The sequence below is a fragment of the Emydura macquarii genome, unplaced genomic scaffold (assembly GCF_026122565.2).
Source record: "Emydura macquarii macquarii isolate MOO-44397 ecotype Brisbane River unplaced genomic scaffold, CSIRO-AGI_Emac_v2 contig_212, whole genome shotgun sequence".
NCBI lineage: Eukaryota > Metazoa > Chordata > Testudines > Chelidae > Emydura > Emydura macquarii.
In genome coordinates, this window is record NW_027130349.1 from 11,485,774 (window position 1) to 11,505,858 (window position 20,085).

Below are 20,085 nucleotides of genomic sequence, written 5' to 3' on the forward strand. Positions count from 1 at the left end.
TAGTATTAGATTGTAAAGCCAGACTATCCTGGGGAGTTTCAAAAATTCACTATATTTACTGAGATTCTTGGCATGTTAGAGAGGAGAGCATAATTTTGTGTGTCTGGAATTTCCTTTGTTTATTAAGCAGGATTTAAGATCTCTACTACCTTTTTATAATTAACCATAACAGATAGCCACAGCTATGAGTTATGCATTAAACTCATTTAAAAATGTGTCCATGAGTTTAACATAATTGCAAGTGCTGTACATTTTGTTCAACAGTCCAGAAACCAAACTATTTTTTCAAAAAGAGTAGATACATAATGTTAGCAGTAAGAATCTTTCTGGCAGTGTATATGTGTGTATATATATATATATATATATATATATATATATATATATGTGTGTGTGTTTATATGAAGTAATAAAGGGGATTTGCTTCCAGAAAACACTGGCTTCATTTTCATATTCTATAGTAAAAATGACTTCAGGATATTGGTCATTAAATAACTCTTTATAGACACATCACTCTTTGACAGTGCCAAAGATATCCTTAAAGTAACGTGTGTTTAGTGTGAGGTAGATATAATACCTTGTATTCCAGAGTAGTTGTGAACACATCAATAACATTCGATGTTACAGCAATTTGTTAGCAATCTTATCCAAACCTATTTATAAAACTAATTAATTAATTAGTTTTATAATATAAATTATATAAAACTAATTAATCTATAAATGTATTTCTGTTGTGATATCTAGGTACCAATTATGGTAAACAATATTCCGGATAGTTTTGAGGAGTCAGTCCAAAGCAGTCTCAAGTTTTCTTCTATTTATCAGATAGTTACGAAGTATTCTGAACTGTCAGCAAGAAGCTAGGTAAAGAATAAAAGTATGGAAATACAGTATATATAAAACAAGAACACTTTGAGCAAAGTTTTAACGAACATCTCAGGGTTCTGATGACTTCTCAGACACCTCTAATTTTGCTATCTGGTTACTATGATGACCACAATTATGTTTGCAGTGTTTCGTTGTACCAACTAGCTAACTGTATAATACTTATTTCCTTCATTTAAATGTGAAGCTTCTTGTTTAATAAAAAAAAAAAGTGCAACTTCTCTCAAACTAATACTAGCGCAAAACAGCACACACACGGAAATATGTCTGAATGTTTTGCTATCTAAGAGTGGGACTTAAAAATGCTGTCACCTACCCATTATTCAAAATCAAAAGCACTTCTATAAACACTTTCTTTGGACTTTCCAGTGCACTTTGTCTGATTTGTGTGTTCTAATCGCAAGATCCTTGCGACAGGGACTTCCTCCTTTTCCGTCTTATACAGTCCTAAGTGCACTGTCTGTATATATCAAATAATGCTTACATATTTTACTTTTCTTTGGGAGTCTTTGTAATTGTTTTAAACTGCACTTAACTACAGACAGGTTTTAATTTTTCTAAAAAGAATCAGTTAAGCTGTATACAGATTTAACACTGTGACTGACAAGTTTGGATTTTTTAAAAATTATTCTGTTCTTTACAGTAGTTGCACATTGACTGTGATATTTAAACTATGAATTATAAACCATTAGAAATGGCATTTTAGTAAATTGTGCTTTTTTAATTCTTTAATCCTATGATTTTATAAAGAGAATCAAACACAGTTACTTAAAAGGGAAGACAGTTATGTAATTAATAGATTTCAAGAAAAATCTGTTAATTCAGTTGTTCCCGGGGCTGAGTTATGAATATCTTTCACTGGAAAAGTATATCTGTTCATGCTTTTAATTTTAAATGCATGTTTGAAATTATAAAGCTAGTCCAGGTAAAATGTCTATGTTAAGTTTAATGTATCATTTGTAACCATTTTTTCCTAGATTACACCACCTCCATCATTATCAGATCCACTTAAAGAACTTTTTAGACAACAAGAAGTTGTAAGGATGAAATTGCGTTTACAGCACAGTATTGAAAGGGTAAGAATATAGTAAAATGTTTATTTCCCAGTTTTAAACTTTTATTTTATATATATATATATATATATATATATAAGACTAGATTTTACTTAAATTAACATTGTTTTTAGAAGTAAATTCCTTACACTATTGTTTTATAATTCAGAGAAATGTTGCACACATTCATATGGCAGATCAAATAATAGTATCATTTCAGTATTGTAGATGTGGTAACATATACAAGAGTCCTTTATATACTTACATGAGAACTTACTGCACCTTGCTGCTTACTGCAATGAAAACTTGGTCAGTTGTCCATATAGCAGTTTCCATGTGAACTGTGGGAAATCAAGAAAATGAGACATTTTAGATTTTTTTTGAATACCAATACTTCTAGTACCAATACTTCTAGACTGGCATGGACTTGGTTTTCTTGACTGTTTTGTATTCTGTTAAGGAAATAATACAATTTATGTCCATTTTGTTAATTTAATAATAAGAAACAAGGTCTCAGTCATGTGTAATAATTCCCAACTAGAGTTTTATTCACTTTAAATCAGAAGACTTATCTGGCTCTGAAAGGTATATCCTAGATTACAAATGTTAATTAATATGTTTTGGTCCCTATTTGTTAGAATTTCACCAACATTTCTTTATGGTTACACTTGCAGATTTCATGAAAGTTAGTAATAGAAAAGACCGTCGTATTCTTTAAATATTTTAACATAGTCTTTTGAGCTATGGGCTTTAAGAAATCTGCACACTTCAGGAAGTCAAGAAAGGAAAAGTCTGGGGACCTTTTAAAGTCTTTTCATCCAACAGGTTATACCAAGAAAATTAAAGAATCTTGAGGCATTTAACTGTCTATCAGGAATGAGTACATTAACCCAGAATTTTGATTTAGGGCAAATTTTCCTAATTTTTCTTCCTGCAGACCCTTGCAAAGGTGTGTACATTAGATTGCAAGTATTCTCGAATGAAACATATTTGAAGTTTCTAGGTCAAACTGCTTTTAAGATGACGTGACAAAAAAGCATTTGAATTTTCAGAATGTGAAAACATCTATTTTTTCTAAGGTCGAATTCTTTATCAAAGACAACATACAAAACTTCAAGCACAAAGGGCCTATTTTGAAAAATATGGAGAAGGGCCAAAATCTGCCTTAAGATGAAAAACCGGTTGCAACTTTAGGGAGAGACTGTTGTTTCTCTAGAATATTAGCTATTCCTTGTTCAGATTGTCTATTTAAAAATCCAGTCTTGTTTTCCTTTGATGGGAGTCTCTTGTCCATTTTATAACAGATATTTTAGCTGCTTGCACTCTAAGGATATTTGGGTCCATAAATAGAACTTATAAATAATTTTACTTTGAGGAAAGTATAGTAACTAATTCAGTTATGATTCTACTTTAATGTTATATTAGGTCTTGACCCTCCATTGTATATCATAAAGGTGAACTTCTGTACCAATACAGAGTCCAATGAAGTCATGTGCAATGCAACTGCAAATGCAGCAGTCTGCCCGTGTGCTACACAATACAGGATCATACTTACTGATCCTGAACTTACTTACTCAGGCCTTACTGAGTCTTTATAGCTAATAAAAAAAAAAGTCTCTTTACTTAGCACCACAAATAAATTTGTGACTTCTCAGATGTTCTGCCAAAATCTGTATATATTTAAATTACACATTTTAGTTATTTAGATCACTGGCTGATTGGAAGTATAGTGTATTGTTATGTAGATCAGGGCCAGCTCTGGGCTCTGTTAGGTCTTAAACCAAGTTACATCTGAGAGCATTCTGCTCTTTTAGTACCACAGACCAGGACCTCACTCACCTCTGAATACCCAAAAACTAACAGCAGAAAAACATTTAAGTATATCAGAAGCAGGAAGCCTGCTAAACAATCAGTTGGGCCACTGGATGATCGAGGTGCTAAAGGAACACTGAAGGAAGATAAGGCCATTGAGAAAATAAATGAATTATTTGCTTCAGTATTCACTGCAGAGGATATGAGGGAGATTTCCCATACCAAAGCCATTCTTTTAGGTGACAAATCTAAGGAACTTCCCAGACTGAGGTGTCAATAGGGTTGTTTTGGAACAAATTGATAATCTTACCCTTACTTATTACGATTTAATTTTTGTTATGGTTATTTTTAGTAAAAGTCACGAAAAGGTGACGGGCAATTTTACTAAAAGCCGTGGGTTGAGGGTATACAGTCCCAGTTCTTGCCGCAACTGCAAGGGGAGCACACAGCCTTGGCTCCCGCCAAAGCCGCGTGTGGGGGGTGGGACACACAGCCCCGGCTCCGCCCCACCACTGACAGATGAGGCCAAAGTTATGGAGGTCCAATAAAGTCACAGAATCCATGACCTTTGTGACTAAATCGTATTCTTAGTAATAAGTCACCAGGACCAGATGAGTTCTGAAGGAACTCAAATATGAAATGCCAGAGCCACTAAGTGTGGTGTGTAACCTATCATTTAAATCAGCTTTGCTACCAGATGACTGTAAGATAGCTAATGTGACACCAATTTTTTTTAAAAGGCTCCAGATGCAATCCTGGCAATTACAGGCCATAAGCATAACTTCAGTACTAGGCCCACTGGTTGAAACTATAGTAAAGAACAAAATTAACAGAGACACAGATGAACACAATTTGTTGGGGAGGAGTTAAAATGGCATTTGTAAAGGGAAATCATGCCTCACCAATCCATTAGAATTCTTTGAGAGGGTCAACAAATGTGGACTAAGTGTATGTCATGTACTTAGTGGATGTCATATACTTAGATTTTCAGAAACCTCTTGACAAGGTCTCTCACCAAAGGCCCTTAAACAAAGTAAGCACTCGTGGGATAAGAGAGTAGGTCCTTTCATGGATCAGTAACTGGTTAAAAGACAGAAAACAACGGGTAGGAATAAATGCTCAGTTTTCAGAATGGAGAGAAGTCAATAGTGGTGTCCCTCAGGGGTGTGTCCTGGGACCGGTGGTGTTCAACATATTCATAAATGATATGGGAAAAGGGATAAACAGTCAGGTGCAGATGATACAAAATTATTCGAAATAGTTAAGTTAAAAGCAGAATGTGAAGAGTTACAAAGGGATCTCACAAAACTGGGTGACTGGGCAACAAAATGGCAGATGAAATTCCGTTTGATAAATGCAAAGTAACACACAAAACATAATCCCAACTATACATACAAAATGATGGGGTCTAAATAAGCTGTTACCACTCAAGAAAGAGATCTTGGAATCATTGTGGATAGTTCTCTGAAAACATCTGCCCAATGTGCAGTGGCAATCAAAAAAGCTAACAGAATGTTAGGAACCATTAGGAAAAGGATAGGTAACCCAGAAAATATCATAATGCCTCTATATAAATCTATGGTATGCCCATACTTTTTAAATACTGTGTAAAGGTCTGGTCACCCCATCTCAAAAAAGATATATTAGAATTGGAAAAGGTACAGAGAAGAGCAACAAAAATGATTAGGGGTATGGAACAGCTTCCGTATGAGGAGAGATTAAAAAGACTGGGACTTTCAAACTTGGAAAAGAGAAGACTAATGAGGGATATGATAGAGATCTATAAAATCATGAATGGTGTGAAGAAAATGAACAATGAAGTGTAGTTTACTGCAGTAAGTCTCAACCTCTTTTTCATGTGAGGACCCCTAGAAAATTTCAAGTGGAGGTGCAAACTCCTTCAGAAATGTATTGTCTGTACATACAGTTGAATTCTGTTCAGTCAGATGTCAGTCTGTGTTGACCCCTTAGACATAGTCGGGTCTGTGGACCACAGGTTGAGAACCACTGATTTTCTCCTTCACATAACAAGAACTAGGGCGTTCACCCAATGAAATTAATAGCCAGCAGGTTTAAAACAAAGAAAAGAAAGTACTACTTCACACAACACACAGTCAACCTATGGAACTTGTTTCCATGGGATGTTGTGAAAGTCAAAACTAAATGAGTTCAAAAAAGAGCTAGATAAGTGCATGGAGGATAGGTCCATCAATGGCTATTAGCAAGGATGATCAGGGACTCAACCCCGTGCTCTGAAGGTCCCTAGCCTGTTTGCCAGAAGCTGGGAATGGACAACAGAGGATGGATCACTCAGTGATTGCCTTTTATATTCATTCCCTCTGAAATACCTGGCATTGGCCACTGTTGGAAGATAGGTTACTGGGCTAGATGGACCAATGGTCTGACTCAGTATGGCCGTTCTTATGTACCCACAACTACCTCATGCTTTTGCAACACCACTCTTTTCTCTGTATTTTTACTAGAGGGTTGCACACTTATATGGGCTGAGCTTTACACCCAATGAGAGAGAACAGCATATTTAGCATATAAGAAATTCTATTGCCTGGAGCACCAGATGGACACCCTGGTACTGATTTTCCTTTCATAGCAGTGGAAATCAAGCTTCTCCAGTTTTCCAATTTTGATCAAAATCAATAAGGTTTTGCTCATTGATGCCTAAAATATTCCCTGAAATTTTGGAATTGATTGGCTGCATGGTGTCACATCCTTTCAACCCAAAACTTATTGATTGTGAAGGATCCAGGAGAATTATCTGTTGTAGGTGGGAGGGGCAGGAAAACAGACTCTACTCCTGAATGCAAATACCCAGCCCTCTTAGAGCACTGCCACCTGAAGATCTCAAGAGCATTTTATAGGCCTGAGGGAATTCACCTTCCCATCCCCTTGGGCCTACAGGAGGCAAAAGAAAATAAGATTCATTACAGTCAGTTGCTCTCCCTATTATGTCTCTGACCTCACCACCACTCTCAGGTTCGCAAATTCCATGTTGCTTTTTACTCCCCCATGTTCCCTCCACCCACACACAGGCTGCCATTGGATCGTCTCTGTTCTCCATCCCCATCTCTCCCCACATGCACACACCCTGCTTCCTGCCTTGGTCTTTTTTCCCCCTCACTCTACTGCAGCAGCCTCCTCTCTCCTCTCTTTCCCTTAGTCCAGGCAAAGTGCTACTTCTAAAATCACCTTCCTCCCCTGATGCTCTGCTTATGTCACTAAGTTCTTCAGATCCCTACACTGCACTCCCTGTGCCCCCTGAGTCAAGATCAGACTTCTCAGTTGCAATGCTCTACTCAGTTCCACTGTTTCCTACATATTCTCCTGGTCCCTCTGCACTCACCAAAGCCTCCCTCCTTACCACCTCGTATCCTTCTCTCCATTGCTTTTAATGCTGCCTGGCATGCCCCTCCCCCCTTCTGCATGGAACAAGCTCGCCTCCTCCCCATATCATGTGACTTCCTGTTCTTCCTTCACATCTCTCCCCAGAGCTCACTTCTGAAACTCCTGGTGTAGTCTGTGGGTCTCACCTGCTCAAATGGGTCTGAACTAGATTGTAAGCTCCTTGGGACAAAGACTGTTTTCTTATGTGTCAGCTACACATTGCCCGAGGCAATTCTCCATTGTTGGTGCAAACATCTCTGGCACTTTGAAAACATTTTGTTGCTTTTGTAGCCCAAGCTGCAGACCCAGTGAGAAAGTGCAGTTTATTAAGTTACTGCCTGTGATGTGTTTAGGCAGCTTCAAGATTCCTGTGCCTGCAGCACCAAATGGACACTCTGTAGACCTCATAGGTGGAAATCGACTTTTCTGCTTTTCCAGTTTTCATCAGAATCAATAGAGTTCTGTCCATTGATGCCTAGAACATTCACTGAAATTTTGAAATTGGCCAGATGCAGTATTCAAAAGTTATCACAATAGACAGACCTACAGAGAAATGCCATTGAGTTGAGTATTGGTCCTCGTTTCACTCAGCCAGCTAGATTTAACATAATGTGCTGCATATGGGACTATGCAGCTTCTGAGTGATCTTCAAGGAGTTTTTGTAGAATGTAATTACCTGCATGTTTAGTGGTTTTAACTACAAGGAAGATGAGTTTTCCGAAGACCTTACCATCTCCTTATTCATTTGCAGATGCCATAAATATGTTAATATTGCTCAGTAAAGCCCTATTTGGTTTGTCATAGCTATCTGAGAAATTGCTTGTTTTCCTACTGTGCCACAATATTTGAAGTCCGATTATTATTCATTTGTATTACTATAGCACTTAGTCCCTATATTTAAAGGTTGGGGTCTACTGGCAGGGCATTTTCAGGGCAGGGGCTCTCAACTTTGGAATTTTCTTTCCTCGTTGGTCCAACTGAATCAAAGTTTGTGGACTTTTCCTATTGAAATCAGTGTAAGTGTTTCCATTAACTTCAGTAGGGCCAGGATTTCACCCCAAAACTTGAATGAAAGTTGTAATATCTGACCATAGCCAAGCAAAAGAAAAATACAATTTTGCAGATATGCCTAAAACAACCACTGCAGGGAGGGAGGGACTGCACAGTTTTAAACTTACAGTATTTAAACCACAGAAAATACTTTTAAACAAAAAATTAAATATAGAATGATTCTTTCACAATGAGGGGAGCAAAGTTGGCCACCAAACTGAATTAACTTTGAGATGCCATCAGAACACAAATTTGTTTTATCTAGAACACGAGTGTTCTCTGCTTTAGTGTGCCAGCAACTTTTTGTGTTCACTCTTTTCAATCAGGCTCAGAGCATAGGCGGCTGAGTTGTATAAGCCAGTCAGCAAAACTGCATAACCTACCAAATAAGGGGGAGGAAGTTCATAAAAGAATTCAATTTCTGGAGCTGTGGTGTTATATCTGGTTTCAGAACATAATACAATAAAGAAATGGGGGGTAGAGACTTTGTTGTTTTAGAGAGCAAGCAGTCTGCCTGAAGGTGTTGTTAGAGGTACTGTGGCTGGTAGGTTGATATTTGCATGCAAGGCCCCAAGATGCATTGGATCCATGTAAACATAAACCACAGGCAGCAGAGCATGCCTAAAGTTTCCAGTTGCCATTGCTGCAGTTAACAAACCCCAGGTAAAAATGTGAAATTCAAACAGACCACATTACAGTGATTCTAAACTTAGTCATTAGATAGAAAGAGAATACTCAAGACCAAATAATAAAAGATTTTAATTGGCCCCTTATTGTTCATCCCTAAAAATAGACAGCCAATAAGGGTCAGAAACAATTTTAAAAATAGAACAGAACATTTTTTAGGCCCTCACAAAACGCAAAATTATTGAGGAGCCCATTTATTACAGTAGGGTATATTGTTTATATTTTAAATTATACTTTCAGAAATTTAAGTTTAATTCACTATCCACTAATCCACTATCCACTAATCCACTATCATCTAGAGCCACATCTTTAGGTTTCTAATTAATTTTTTAGAATGAAAGTTCTTTTTCTTCAGAAATTTGGTGATATTTAAAATGACACAATTTATCAAGCCAGAAATATAGGGAAATGTTGCTTCTTCTCACTTAAGCCCGCAAAAAAAACCTAAGGTCTTAAAAGAGGAATTTTGGTGTGCAAATATTTTTACAAATGCAAATTCAAATGACAATTTATCAAGTCTACAGCTGTATGTTAATATTTTTATTCAATTAGGAAAAGCTTATTGTATCCAATGAACAAGAAGTTCTGCGTGTCCATTATCGAGCTGCAAGAACTTTAGCTAATCAGACGCTACCATTCAGTGCCTGCACCGTACTGCTGGATGCTGAAGTATATAATGTGCCCCTGGACTCTCAGGTAAAAGGCGGCTTGTATTAGTATTTCAGAACATCCAGCTAGATGGTTCTTCTAATACTTATCTTTGAGAACTCTTTTTAATTCTGACTTGAGAGAAGACATTGGGTAAAATACTAGTACCATTGAAGTCCATGGCAAAGCTCCCTTTGAGTTCAGTGGTGTCAGGATTTTGCTCAACATGGGTCAGATTGTGATTAGCCCGTGTGGGTGCACAAGAATTGAGAGGATACAGAAACAGAGCCACTGTTTTACAGTATACATCTTTTCCACGTCTGAAAAGAACATATAATTGTGTGGTGAGGGCTAATAACTGTATTTTCACCGCTGAAATCTATCTTAAATTACAAATAAAAATGAATTGGATGGTCACAACCCAATCCTAAACCAAAAACAATTTGTCAGAATTTAACATGATCGTTGTTTTTGCTATTCTAATCCTGGGTCTCTCTGGAACATGAATGGCGCTGAGATTTTGCACAAATGTTGACTGGAAAAGCTTTGTGGAGACGCTCACACGATACCTTCCTGCCCTGTGTATGGCAATAATTAGTCATTTGAAAAGTGAAAGTCTCTCACTTTCATGAACATTAAAATGTCACAAAATAATTTAAAATCCATTAGCCACATTTGTAGTTAAACAAGCCAAGGGAAAAGATAGTTAGATCTCATGTCAGGGCATAAACTAATCACCTGCAGAGCTGAGGAGGGATTTCTTCTCTCTGATCAGCATTATACAATTAACTAGGTCTGTTATAGGGGCTTGTTGCCTTCCTTCCATAACTGTGTTGGGGAAGGATACTAGACTCCTGGAGAAAAGACCTGATCCCGTGTCTCATATCTTTTCAGATGATTTGCTACTATGGTTGCTACCATAGTTTTAGGGGTTGTTTGAAGAGCTAGGTAAGAGGGGCATTCCAATGTGGCATAAGAAATGCAGTCGAAGGATATATCTGAACAATATTTGCATGAAAAAACTTGTATAGTGCTTAACGTTTTAATTTTATTCAGTGTTTTAAGAGATTTGTGGTACTTTAAAATACTCTTAAATAGTCTAGTACAAGGTGAAATGAGTGGAGCAGTTTTGTACTGTAAAATATCTGCTTGCTCCCTAAAAATTTTTTGAAATACAGCAGTGTAGACTTTCACTGGAGGATTACTATGGTGGTGGTTTTTCTTTTGGTATTTGTTCATTTGTATTATGTAAACTATACTCCTGTTTGTCATGAAAATCGATAGTTGCACATTAAGGTGTTCAACACTGCCAACTGAAAGTTCAACAGTTCTTCCTAAAAGCATAATATGGTTTCCCTAAATTTGAGATGACTGCATTCATCCTCAATGCATAACAGCATTTGTGAAAAATAAGCAGTGCACTCTGTGGCTACTCTGCATATTTAATAATGTGTGGAATTACTCTGAAGTTTGCTGCTGCCATAACACTGACAGAATATGCTTTCACATTACCAACCTTCCGTGAACAGTCCCAACAAAGAATGACAATGGAAAAATGATCAGACCCCCATTTTGATGGTTGTGACCCCTTTCATAATAGAAGAAGTTTGGTTTCTTTGTGACTGTAGAAAAAATATTAAGACATTGAATGATGGACATTTTCAGGTGGAACATCTTTGCAAAAGGTTTTTTGTCATGTGGGGTAAAAGAAGTAATGTGGATTTTTCAGTTGTCCTGCTTTTGAATACCTTTTGCAGCCAATCAGGTCAGATTGCTGAAATTTCCTTTGGTTGCTCTTGTTGCTTTCCCTGAACCTGGAAGAGAATTCAATTTCTTTTGTTTGGTTACTGGCTTTTTTAAAGTAGAACAAGTGGTTTAGCAATGCTGTGGAAGATTTATCTTGGTATAAATAATCTACATAAAATTTTGAAAGACATACTTAAATCTTTTACTTCTCAAAGCCTTTTAGCCATAATTGTTATACCTGGTACACAGCAGATAACTTTGGGTCATAGACTCTGCAAACTCCAGTCTTTAGTAAGCATGGTGATTTCTCTATCAGTTGTGATGTCAGCATGTAAAATCTTGATACATTGAATCAAATTCTACTGTTTGTCATCTAAAGCATTCTTTATGTAGGTCCCTATAAAGGGGTATGCTTGTCACCAGGGCCACCTAATGGTCAGGCATGGGTGCAGCAGGTTGTCTCCCTCCCTGACATCCCCCCCTTTTCAGTTACAGTTCTGTCCCTCCTTTTGTGGATCAGCCCCTCCCTGGCCAGGTCACAAGTTCTAGTCCACCCCTTTTGGGGTATACAAAAAGAAAGTCCAATCACAGAGAAGTCTTTCAGCACCTGCAAGGGCTTCAGAGCTTTCACCTTAGTTTGGGAACTTCAGGATCTGGGTTCTTGAACAGCCCCGTTCTTCCCCTACTGGATTTTCCACCAAGGTAAAGGCCCTATTGTCATATCTTTTGGAGTTGGTATGGGAGCCAGGGCCCCACCCGCTCCACTGGGCTCTGATCCAGGGCAAAATGGTGGGCAGCTAAGTTCTGCACTTGGGGTGCTAAGCAGCTGTCTCCCTGGATCACTTCCTACCTAAGTCCCCTTCTTCCCTATGGAGTAAATTAAAGAATCACAAATAAAGTTTCTGACCTTTGTAATCAGTCACCAGTCTCTCCTTTGCAGGCTTTGTCAGTCTGTGTTGCCCAGTCCCAGGCAACAAGAGCTCCTGAGCTGTACTTCCCCAGAGTTCAGAGCAGAGGTCTGCTCCCTTCCACTGCCTGCCTCCCCTGAGTGGTTCTGCTTCTGTTTTTTAACTCCACCTCCATCTTGTGCAAGCTTTGCAGGTTTAGCAGAGCGAGGCCACCTGGGCCCAGAGCTGCTCCTTACCCCTTGTTCTCCAGTGTAGAGTTTGTACATTCCATCACTGTTCCACAAAATTAGTTTTGTAACAGGAGTAAGTAATTGTTACCAAATAACTTGCATTACTTAATTATTTGAAAATCTGTTTCTAATGTGTTTCTTTTATAGGCTGATGACAGTAAAACATCAGTTAGGGATCGATTTAATGCAAGGCAATTCATGTCATGGCTACAAGATGTAGATGATAAATTTGACAAATTAAAGGTATGTATCTTCATTTGACCTCTCAAATCAAAAAATTAGACTGCAAATGCAACTACAAAGATGAGATAAATAAACATGGTAAACTATTTTGAGTGCAACACCATACATTATTATAGTAAGGAGCATTTTAAAAAAATCAGGTTTGAACAGCTTACTTTTATGTAGATATGTAAAGAAATTATGTGGTGGAAGAACCTGTGTATTGTTTGTTTTTAATTAAATGTCTATAAATAATTAAGCAAAGTAAATATTATAGTAGATAGCTCTCTTTCAGCTTTCTAAAGTTCCCCTTAAAGGTCTTTGATGTTCCCTAAATGCAGTTTTCTTTTTAAAATTTTTGCTTTAATATTTGAAAATATTAACCTTTTTTTTTTCATTTTGAAATAGACATGCCTTTTGATGAGGCAACAGCATGAAGCAGCAGCTTTAAATGCTGTACAGAGACTGGAATGGCAGCTTAAACTACAAGAACTTGATCCTGCTACATACAAATCTATCAGCATTTATGAAATTCAGGAGTTTTATGTTCCTCTTGTTGATGTTAATGATGATTTTGAATTGACACCTATATGACAGTTGGCTGTCTCTTTCCATGGAGACAGCCTGAGAGCAATGGACAGTGATGGACAAAAATGTATTTATCTCTTGAAGTATAGCACTTAATTCTTTGGGATATCTCCTTATTCAATAATCCAGGTATTTCAGAAAAATATTTCAGAAAGCCTTGTTAAATGTGGCAAATGGATGATAGTAAATAGTGTCATTAGTGATAAATGACATTAATTATGTTGGATGCTAGTTCCAAAAAGCAGTTTCCCAATAAATACCATTATTTATATTTTAAAAGTTTACAACTTTAGAGCGAATTTGTTAAAAAGATGACAAGTTATGGTGAGTTAACAGCGCTGGAAGTTGTTAACAAGTAAAACAACCACTGAAAAGCATTTGATATTTAATAAAGCCTGCTTTAAAGCTTTGTATTATGAAACTTCAGTAACAATTGAACTCCCACAGAAAAACAATGACAAGGCCTGTGGAAGAAATGTAAGATTTGGAAGGAAAAAAGTCTATTAATCTTATATTTGTAAATAGTTTGTACAGTTTTCTTTTTGGAAAAGATGTAATATTGTCTTCATTTTTAAATAACTTATTTTATACATATTGTGAAAATGTAAAAAGTCTTGTAATTAATGTTGAAAACATGTACAAAAAATAGATATTTTAACTGTAAAACTGTTTTGTCTAATGTTTTATTGGACCAAAGTTGTAGTTTTTATTAAATGTAGTGTATTTCTGGTTGGCAGTTCTTTTAGTAAGGCATGTGTTTGATTTAGCTGCTTGTTTCATCACCATAACTGTAAAAGATTTGAAACTAAACAGTGTTGCATGCTTCACTCAACCCCCTTACTTCAGTAACTGGTACCTAAACAATTGTAATATTTACAAAACCACATTTCATATTAGTCTGTTGTTGTAATGCCATACCTATGACTTACTATGATGAAAATATTTTTGTTTAAACTAAAACATAAAACACTTTTCGCTCTTATATGGTCGTCTCACAATAGAGCTTATTTTTTCCCAACAAAATGCCTTTGAATGAAAATTCTTAAATTGTACATTGTCTATTTTAATATTTACCTATGAAAGGATATGTAAATAGTTGTAAATATGTTTAATAAATTTTATTGGTCATGTTAACAAATGGGTGGATTTATTGACTGAAATTAAATCTTGAACCTTTTATATCCTATTTAACAAAAATATTTTAAAATGTTACAAGAATTGATTTATAAATTTGATAGTTGAAAGGGTCCAGAGAGAGAGAGTGCATGTGTGTAAAAATATATATGCTGATCATCTTTGCAGTAATTTATGAACAGCTGATGATCAGGTCCGTTTTTATCACTTCTATCATAGTCACGTAAGCGTTGAAAGCAGAACTAGCATTCAGTTTTAGAAAAATTTCTCAGTGTTATGACGTTTAACACTTTTATAACCAGTAGCATTACTAATGTGTGGGCAATGAAGTATTTATTGGTACAGAGTTATAGATATTTATGAGAAGATTTGTTACTATCTAATCCATGAAATATTCAAGAACACTTTGGATCTGATGTCCCCATCTAAGATTACTTTTAAGGTATTGCTTTTTAAAAAAGTTTATCTGAGAGAAACTGGCAAGCTATTATAAGTGTGGAGGGTAGAACTGACAGTAGCCATTTAGTTAGTTGATGAACTAAAGTATTATGCCATGTGTCCATATGAATGCAGAATGTACATTTATTCAGATGGAGAAAAAAAAAACTGAACAGGAGACCAGACTGACATAATGTCAAGATCTCATTTGTGTAGGTCTTAACTAGGCCCATTCCAGGATAAAGAAGAGAGACAAACTCAAACAGAATAGGGCTACACTTTATATCAGCTAGAAAAAGTAATTACATAATTTTAAACTTCCACACCACACCACCTACACTTTTTCAACTTATATTTTTGTAGTCAGTGGCAAACCAGAGAGAGCCTCTCCAGAAGAAATTGTCTCCATTTAAAAAAAAAACGAGAGTCCTGTAGCACTTTAAAGACTAACAAATTTAATTTCTGCAGGCATAAGCTTTCCTGGACTGCAATCCACTTCATCAGATGCAAGAAATAGAAATCAGATAGAGGGTATATATATATATACATCCAAGGGTAAGGAACATCAATGGGGAGGGTAGGTGTTAGCAAAGTCCATTCAGTTAGAGTAGATGAGGCCTATTCACAACCATTGATTAGAAGGTGAGAATGTGTGAACAGTGACAATTACTTCTTGTAATGAGAGAACCATTCCAAGTCCCTATTCAGACCCAGTCTGATTGTGTCAAGTTTGCATATGAGTTCCAGCTCTGCAGTTTCTCACTGAAGTCTGTTTTTGAAGTTTTTTTGTAGAAGTATGGCAACTTTCAAGTCAGCTACAGAGTGTCCTGGGAGATTGAAGTGCTCTCTGACTGGTTTATGGATGTCACCATTTTTTATGTCTGATTTGTGTCCATTTATTCTTTTGAGTAGTGACAGTCCGGTTTGGCCAATGTACATGGCAGAGGGGCATTCCTGGCACATGATGGCATATATGACATTAGTAGATGTGCAGGTGAATGAGCGCCTTATGGTGTGGCTGATGTGGTTAGGACCTGTGATGGTGTCACTAGAGTCAATGTGCGGGCAGAGCTGGCAAAGGGGCTTGTTGCAGGGATAGGTTCCTGGGTTAGTGTTCTTGTTCTCTGGTGTACGGTTGCTGGTGAGTATTTGCTTCAGGTTGGGGGGCTGTCTGTAAGCAAGGATAGGTCTGCCTCCCACGGCTTGAGCGAGTGAGGGATCATCTGCTAAGATAGGTTGTAGATCCTTAATGATGTGTTGGAGAGATTTTAGCTGGGGGCTATAGATAATGGCCAGTGGTGTTCTGTTGTTTTGTTTGTTGGGTCTGTCTTGTAGTAGGTGACTTCTGGGTACCCGTCTGGCTCTGTCAATTTGTTTCTTCACCTCCCCAGGTGGGTACTGTAGATTTAAGAATGTTTTATGGAGATCCTGTAGGTGTTTGTCTCTGTCTGTGGGATCGGAGCAAATCTGGTTGTATTTTAGGGCTTGGCTGTAGAGAATGGATCATGTAATGTGTCCAGGGTGGAAGCTGGAGGCCTGAAGATATGTATTGCGGTCAGTTAGTTTTCGGTATAGGGTGGTATTAATGTGACCATCCTTTATTTGTATTGTAGTGTCCAGGAAGTGGATTTCTTGTGTGGACTGGTCCAGGCTGACGTTGATGGTGGGGAGGAAATTACTGAAATCCCAGTGGAATTATTGGAGGGACTCTTTCCCATGGGTCCAGATGATGAAAATGTCATCAATGTAGCGTAGGTAAAGGAGAAGTGCTTGGGGACAAGTTTTGAGGAAGCGGTGTTCTAGGTCAGCCATAAAAATGTTGGCATACTGTGGGGCCATGCGGGTGCCCATAGCTGTGCCACTGACTTGAAGGTACAGATTGCCTCCAAATCTGAAGTAGTTGTGGATCAGGACAAAGTCACACAGTTCAGCTAGCAGGTGTTCCGTATAATCAGGGAAAATGTTCCTGATGGCTTGTAGTCCATCTTTGTGTGGAATGTTGGTGTAGAGAGCTTCTACATCCATAGTGGCTAGGATGGTTTTTCTGGGAGATCACCAATGGATTGTAGTTCTCTCAGGAAGTCAGTGTATCACGAAGATAGCTAGGAGTGCTGGTGGCATAGGGTCTGAGGAAAGAGTCCACATAGCCTGACAGTCCTGCTGTGAGAGTGCCAATGCCTGAGATGATGGGGCATCCAGGATTCCAGGATCTTGGGTAGCAGATAGAATAAATCTGGTCAGGGCTCAGAGGGTGTGTCTGTATAGATTTGTTCCTGTGTTTCTTTAGGGAGTTTCTGAAGTAGAGGGAGTTTCTTTTGATATTCCTCAGTGGGATCGGATGGTAGTGGCTTGTAAGAACGTGGTGTTGGAGAGTTGTATGGCAGCCTCCTGTTCGTAAACTGACTTATTCACGATGACTACGGCACCTCCTTTGTCTGCCTCTTTGATTATAATGTCAGAGTTGTTATTGACTAGACTTTTACATAGAGTGTTTCCGCCGACACGCACAAGCTGAGATTGTAAACGAGCAACATCGCTTGCCCCATAACCTCAGCATGCAGAATGCAATGCCATCCACAGCCTCAATAACAATTCTGACAACTTTGGGTGGTGAAATCCTGGCTCTCTTGAAGTCACCAGGGCCAGTATTTCACCATGGCATGTATTATAAGCTTGTTGAACATCAAATGGTTATGTGGCTTTCTCTCCAGGACTCAAATTTGTTGAGACTTTGCTATCCATCATCCAAACCACTCCCAGCTTCTGGGAATCAGAGATTTAGGGACATCCAGATCATAGGGTTGCATCACTGACCATTTTGGCTAATAGCCATTGACCTACCCTCCTTGAACTTATCTAATTCTTTTTTGAATCCTTGTACTTTTGGCCTTTAGAACATCCCCTGGCAACAAGTTCCACAGGTTGACTGTGCATTGTGTGAAGTACTCCCCTTCATTTGTTTTAAACTGCAGCCTGTCAATTTCATGGGGCCACCCCCTGGTTCATGTGTTAGGTGAAGGAGTGAATAACACTTCCCTATTCAGTTCTTCACATCATTCATTTTATAGACCTCTATCCTATCCCCCCCTTAGTCATCTCTAAAGCTGCTGAATGAACAGGCCTTCTTTTTAATCTGCCTCAGCTGGAAGCTGTTCCATACCCTCCCTTAATCAGTTTTATTGTCTTTCGCTGTAGCTTTTCCAATTCTAATATAATTTTTCTGATTGAGGAGTGCCCAGAACCGCACCCAGCATTCGTTATTATCCCTTCAAAACAGGCAGAGAGATTGTCTAGTTTAAAACGTGGGGCTGCTGCCACCGCTGGCCCCCAAAGCGGCCTGTCTGCTGCAGACTCAGAGGCGCTCGGGCCGGGGACCGGGTTAGAAAGTTTGTGGCGCACTGCCCAGCAAAACGGTCCCGGTTTGGAGTTTGTGATGAAACGTGGAAAAGGCCCGTCCCCGTCCTGGGGCTCCTGGGAGGACCCAGGGGGGACAGAGCGATGCGCGGGGCGGGAGGAGGGGCTGAGCTTACCCGGCGGCGTCGGCCCCCTGGTTGCCCCGAGTGTGTGTGAGGCGGTGGGAGTCAGCCCCTCCCCCAGGCCGGGCAGCGGGGCGGGGAGGGAGGGTCCTGTCCCTTCCCTTGACGGTGCCCCTAGGCGGGGCGCTGCCGGCCGGGCCCTGTGTGAGCGGCGCGGGCCGCCCGCCTCCTCGCTGCGTGCGGCTGAGGGAGGCGAAGGGAGCCGCCGCGGGCTGCAAAGCGCGGCCGCCGCCGCCTCTCTCGAGCAGCCGGAGCGCCAGGCAAAGGGGGGCTGCCCGGCCCGCGACGCCCTGCGGTAAGAGACCCGCCGCCTGCGGTCGGGGGGGGTCCTACGAGTTGAGGCGCTGGGGCTGCCGGGCCAGGGGCCGGGCAGAGAGAGGGGCTGGCGGAGGGTCCTCCTGTGCCGGGAAGCGGGAGCAGAGCCGGGCTCCTGTGGCAGGGAAGGGAGCGAGTCTGTGGCTCTTTGATTCGAAGTGAACTTACTCCGCTTTGTAGCCAGGCTGGAGACACCCCGCCCGGGCACGGGGCGCCAGTCTGCGTTGCGGGGGAGGCCACTGCCTTTGAGGGGAGCTTTGGAAACACCTCCCCCGTCTGGTCTATCCCCCGCTCAGCCTTGCCAGTCCCCAGACACAGCCCGCCTGGCTGGCACACGGCACCGTGGCCGGGGAGCTGTGCATGTGGCTCGGGCTGGTGCGGCTCTCCCCCCTTCCCTGCCCCCGAGAAGGCTGGGGAAGGATCAGGACCAAAATCAAAGCTTTGGGGCTTGTTTCCTCCCGCCCCCCCCCCGGGTCGCCAGCCCCGGAGGCCCGTGTCAGGGCCATCTTTGGTGGGAGGAAAATGGTGACTCGGCCAGAAAAGGGGCAGCAGCAGCAGCAGGGTGTGGATGAGACCGGACTGCTCTGCTTTCCTGGAGCATTGAGTCAATTGAAAGTGTTTTGCGTCATTGTGGGCTGCTAGCACATGAGTTCGTAGAAAAATGTTGAGGGGAAAATGGCTGCATTGGGGGGAGGAAGAAAATCAACCCCCAAACCCCTTTTATGCATGTTTCACGTTCAGGAGATCAAGTTCAAGCTGGTGTTGGATACCTTTGGGAGTTGTTTCTGCACTGACAGTCCTGCACTTGAAAACTACCTAGCTACCCAGGCCAAAATGAACCCTGAGGAACAGAGACTGCAGTCATATTTCTGTGTATGGAACCAAATGATATGAACTGTGGGTCTACGGGACCCCCCGCCCCAGCCATTTCAAGGGGCAAGAGCAATGTGGATAGTGAAGGGGACCACTCTGCCATACCAGGGCCCTAGTGATCATCTTATATTACCATAGCACCCAGAAGCCCTGGTCATTGACCAGGCCCCATTGTGCTAGGTGCTGTACAAACACAGAACAAAAAGAGGCTGCCCCAAAAAGATTACAATTCAAGTACCGTGTTCCTCATTTCTCCACACCATTCCTACCAATTATGTGTTGGCCCAGACCCATACAGGGAGAGTGATCTATTCCTTTACTACCATAGCAGCCTCTCTGACAGCAGTACCAGATGTTTGTGCAGGGAAAGGGAGTTAATCACCAACTCACGGTGGGCCTGTCGGTATTTTTCTCCTCTGTGTCATGGTTATTTTGTTTAGATTAGAAAAATGGGCATGTAGGATGGATTTAGCTAACACATGCTTTAGCTAACTTGAGCTGCTAAAATCAAGATAAAGGTATTGATCATTTTTATAGTGTAGATACAAGATGAGTAACTTGTGTT

The 20,085-nt window shown here is 39.9% G+C and overlaps 2 protein-coding genes across 3 annotated transcripts in view; both read left to right on the forward strand.

The window, feature by feature from the left end:
- ANKRD12 (ankyrin repeat domain 12) overlaps positions 1–14,348 on the forward strand; it is a 121,149-nt gene extending 106,801 nt beyond the window's left edge. For both annotated transcript variants that reach the window (XM_067547707.1, XM_067547717.1), the window contains 4 exons: positions 1,860–1,958; positions 9,435–9,578; positions 12,562–12,657; positions 13,045–14,348. In XM_067547707.1, coding sequence (XP_067403808.1) covers positions 1,860–1,958; positions 9,435–9,578; positions 12,562–12,657; positions 13,045–13,230 — 525 coding nt within the window. In that variant the 3' untranslated portion in view covers positions 13,231–14,348. The remainder of the gene's footprint in view (positions 1–1,859; positions 1,959–9,434; positions 9,579–12,561; positions 12,658–13,044) is intronic.
- Positions 14,349–18,153: 3,805 nt separating this feature from the next.
- Positions 18,154–20,085, forward strand: part of TWSG1 (twisted gastrulation BMP signaling modulator 1) — a 42,523-nt gene continuing 40,591 nt past the window's right edge. Inside the window, exon 1 of the mRNA XM_067547730.1 lies at positions 18,154–18,627. The gene's annotated coding sequence lies outside the window, so the exon portion shown is untranslated. The remainder of the gene's footprint in view (positions 18,628–20,085) is intronic.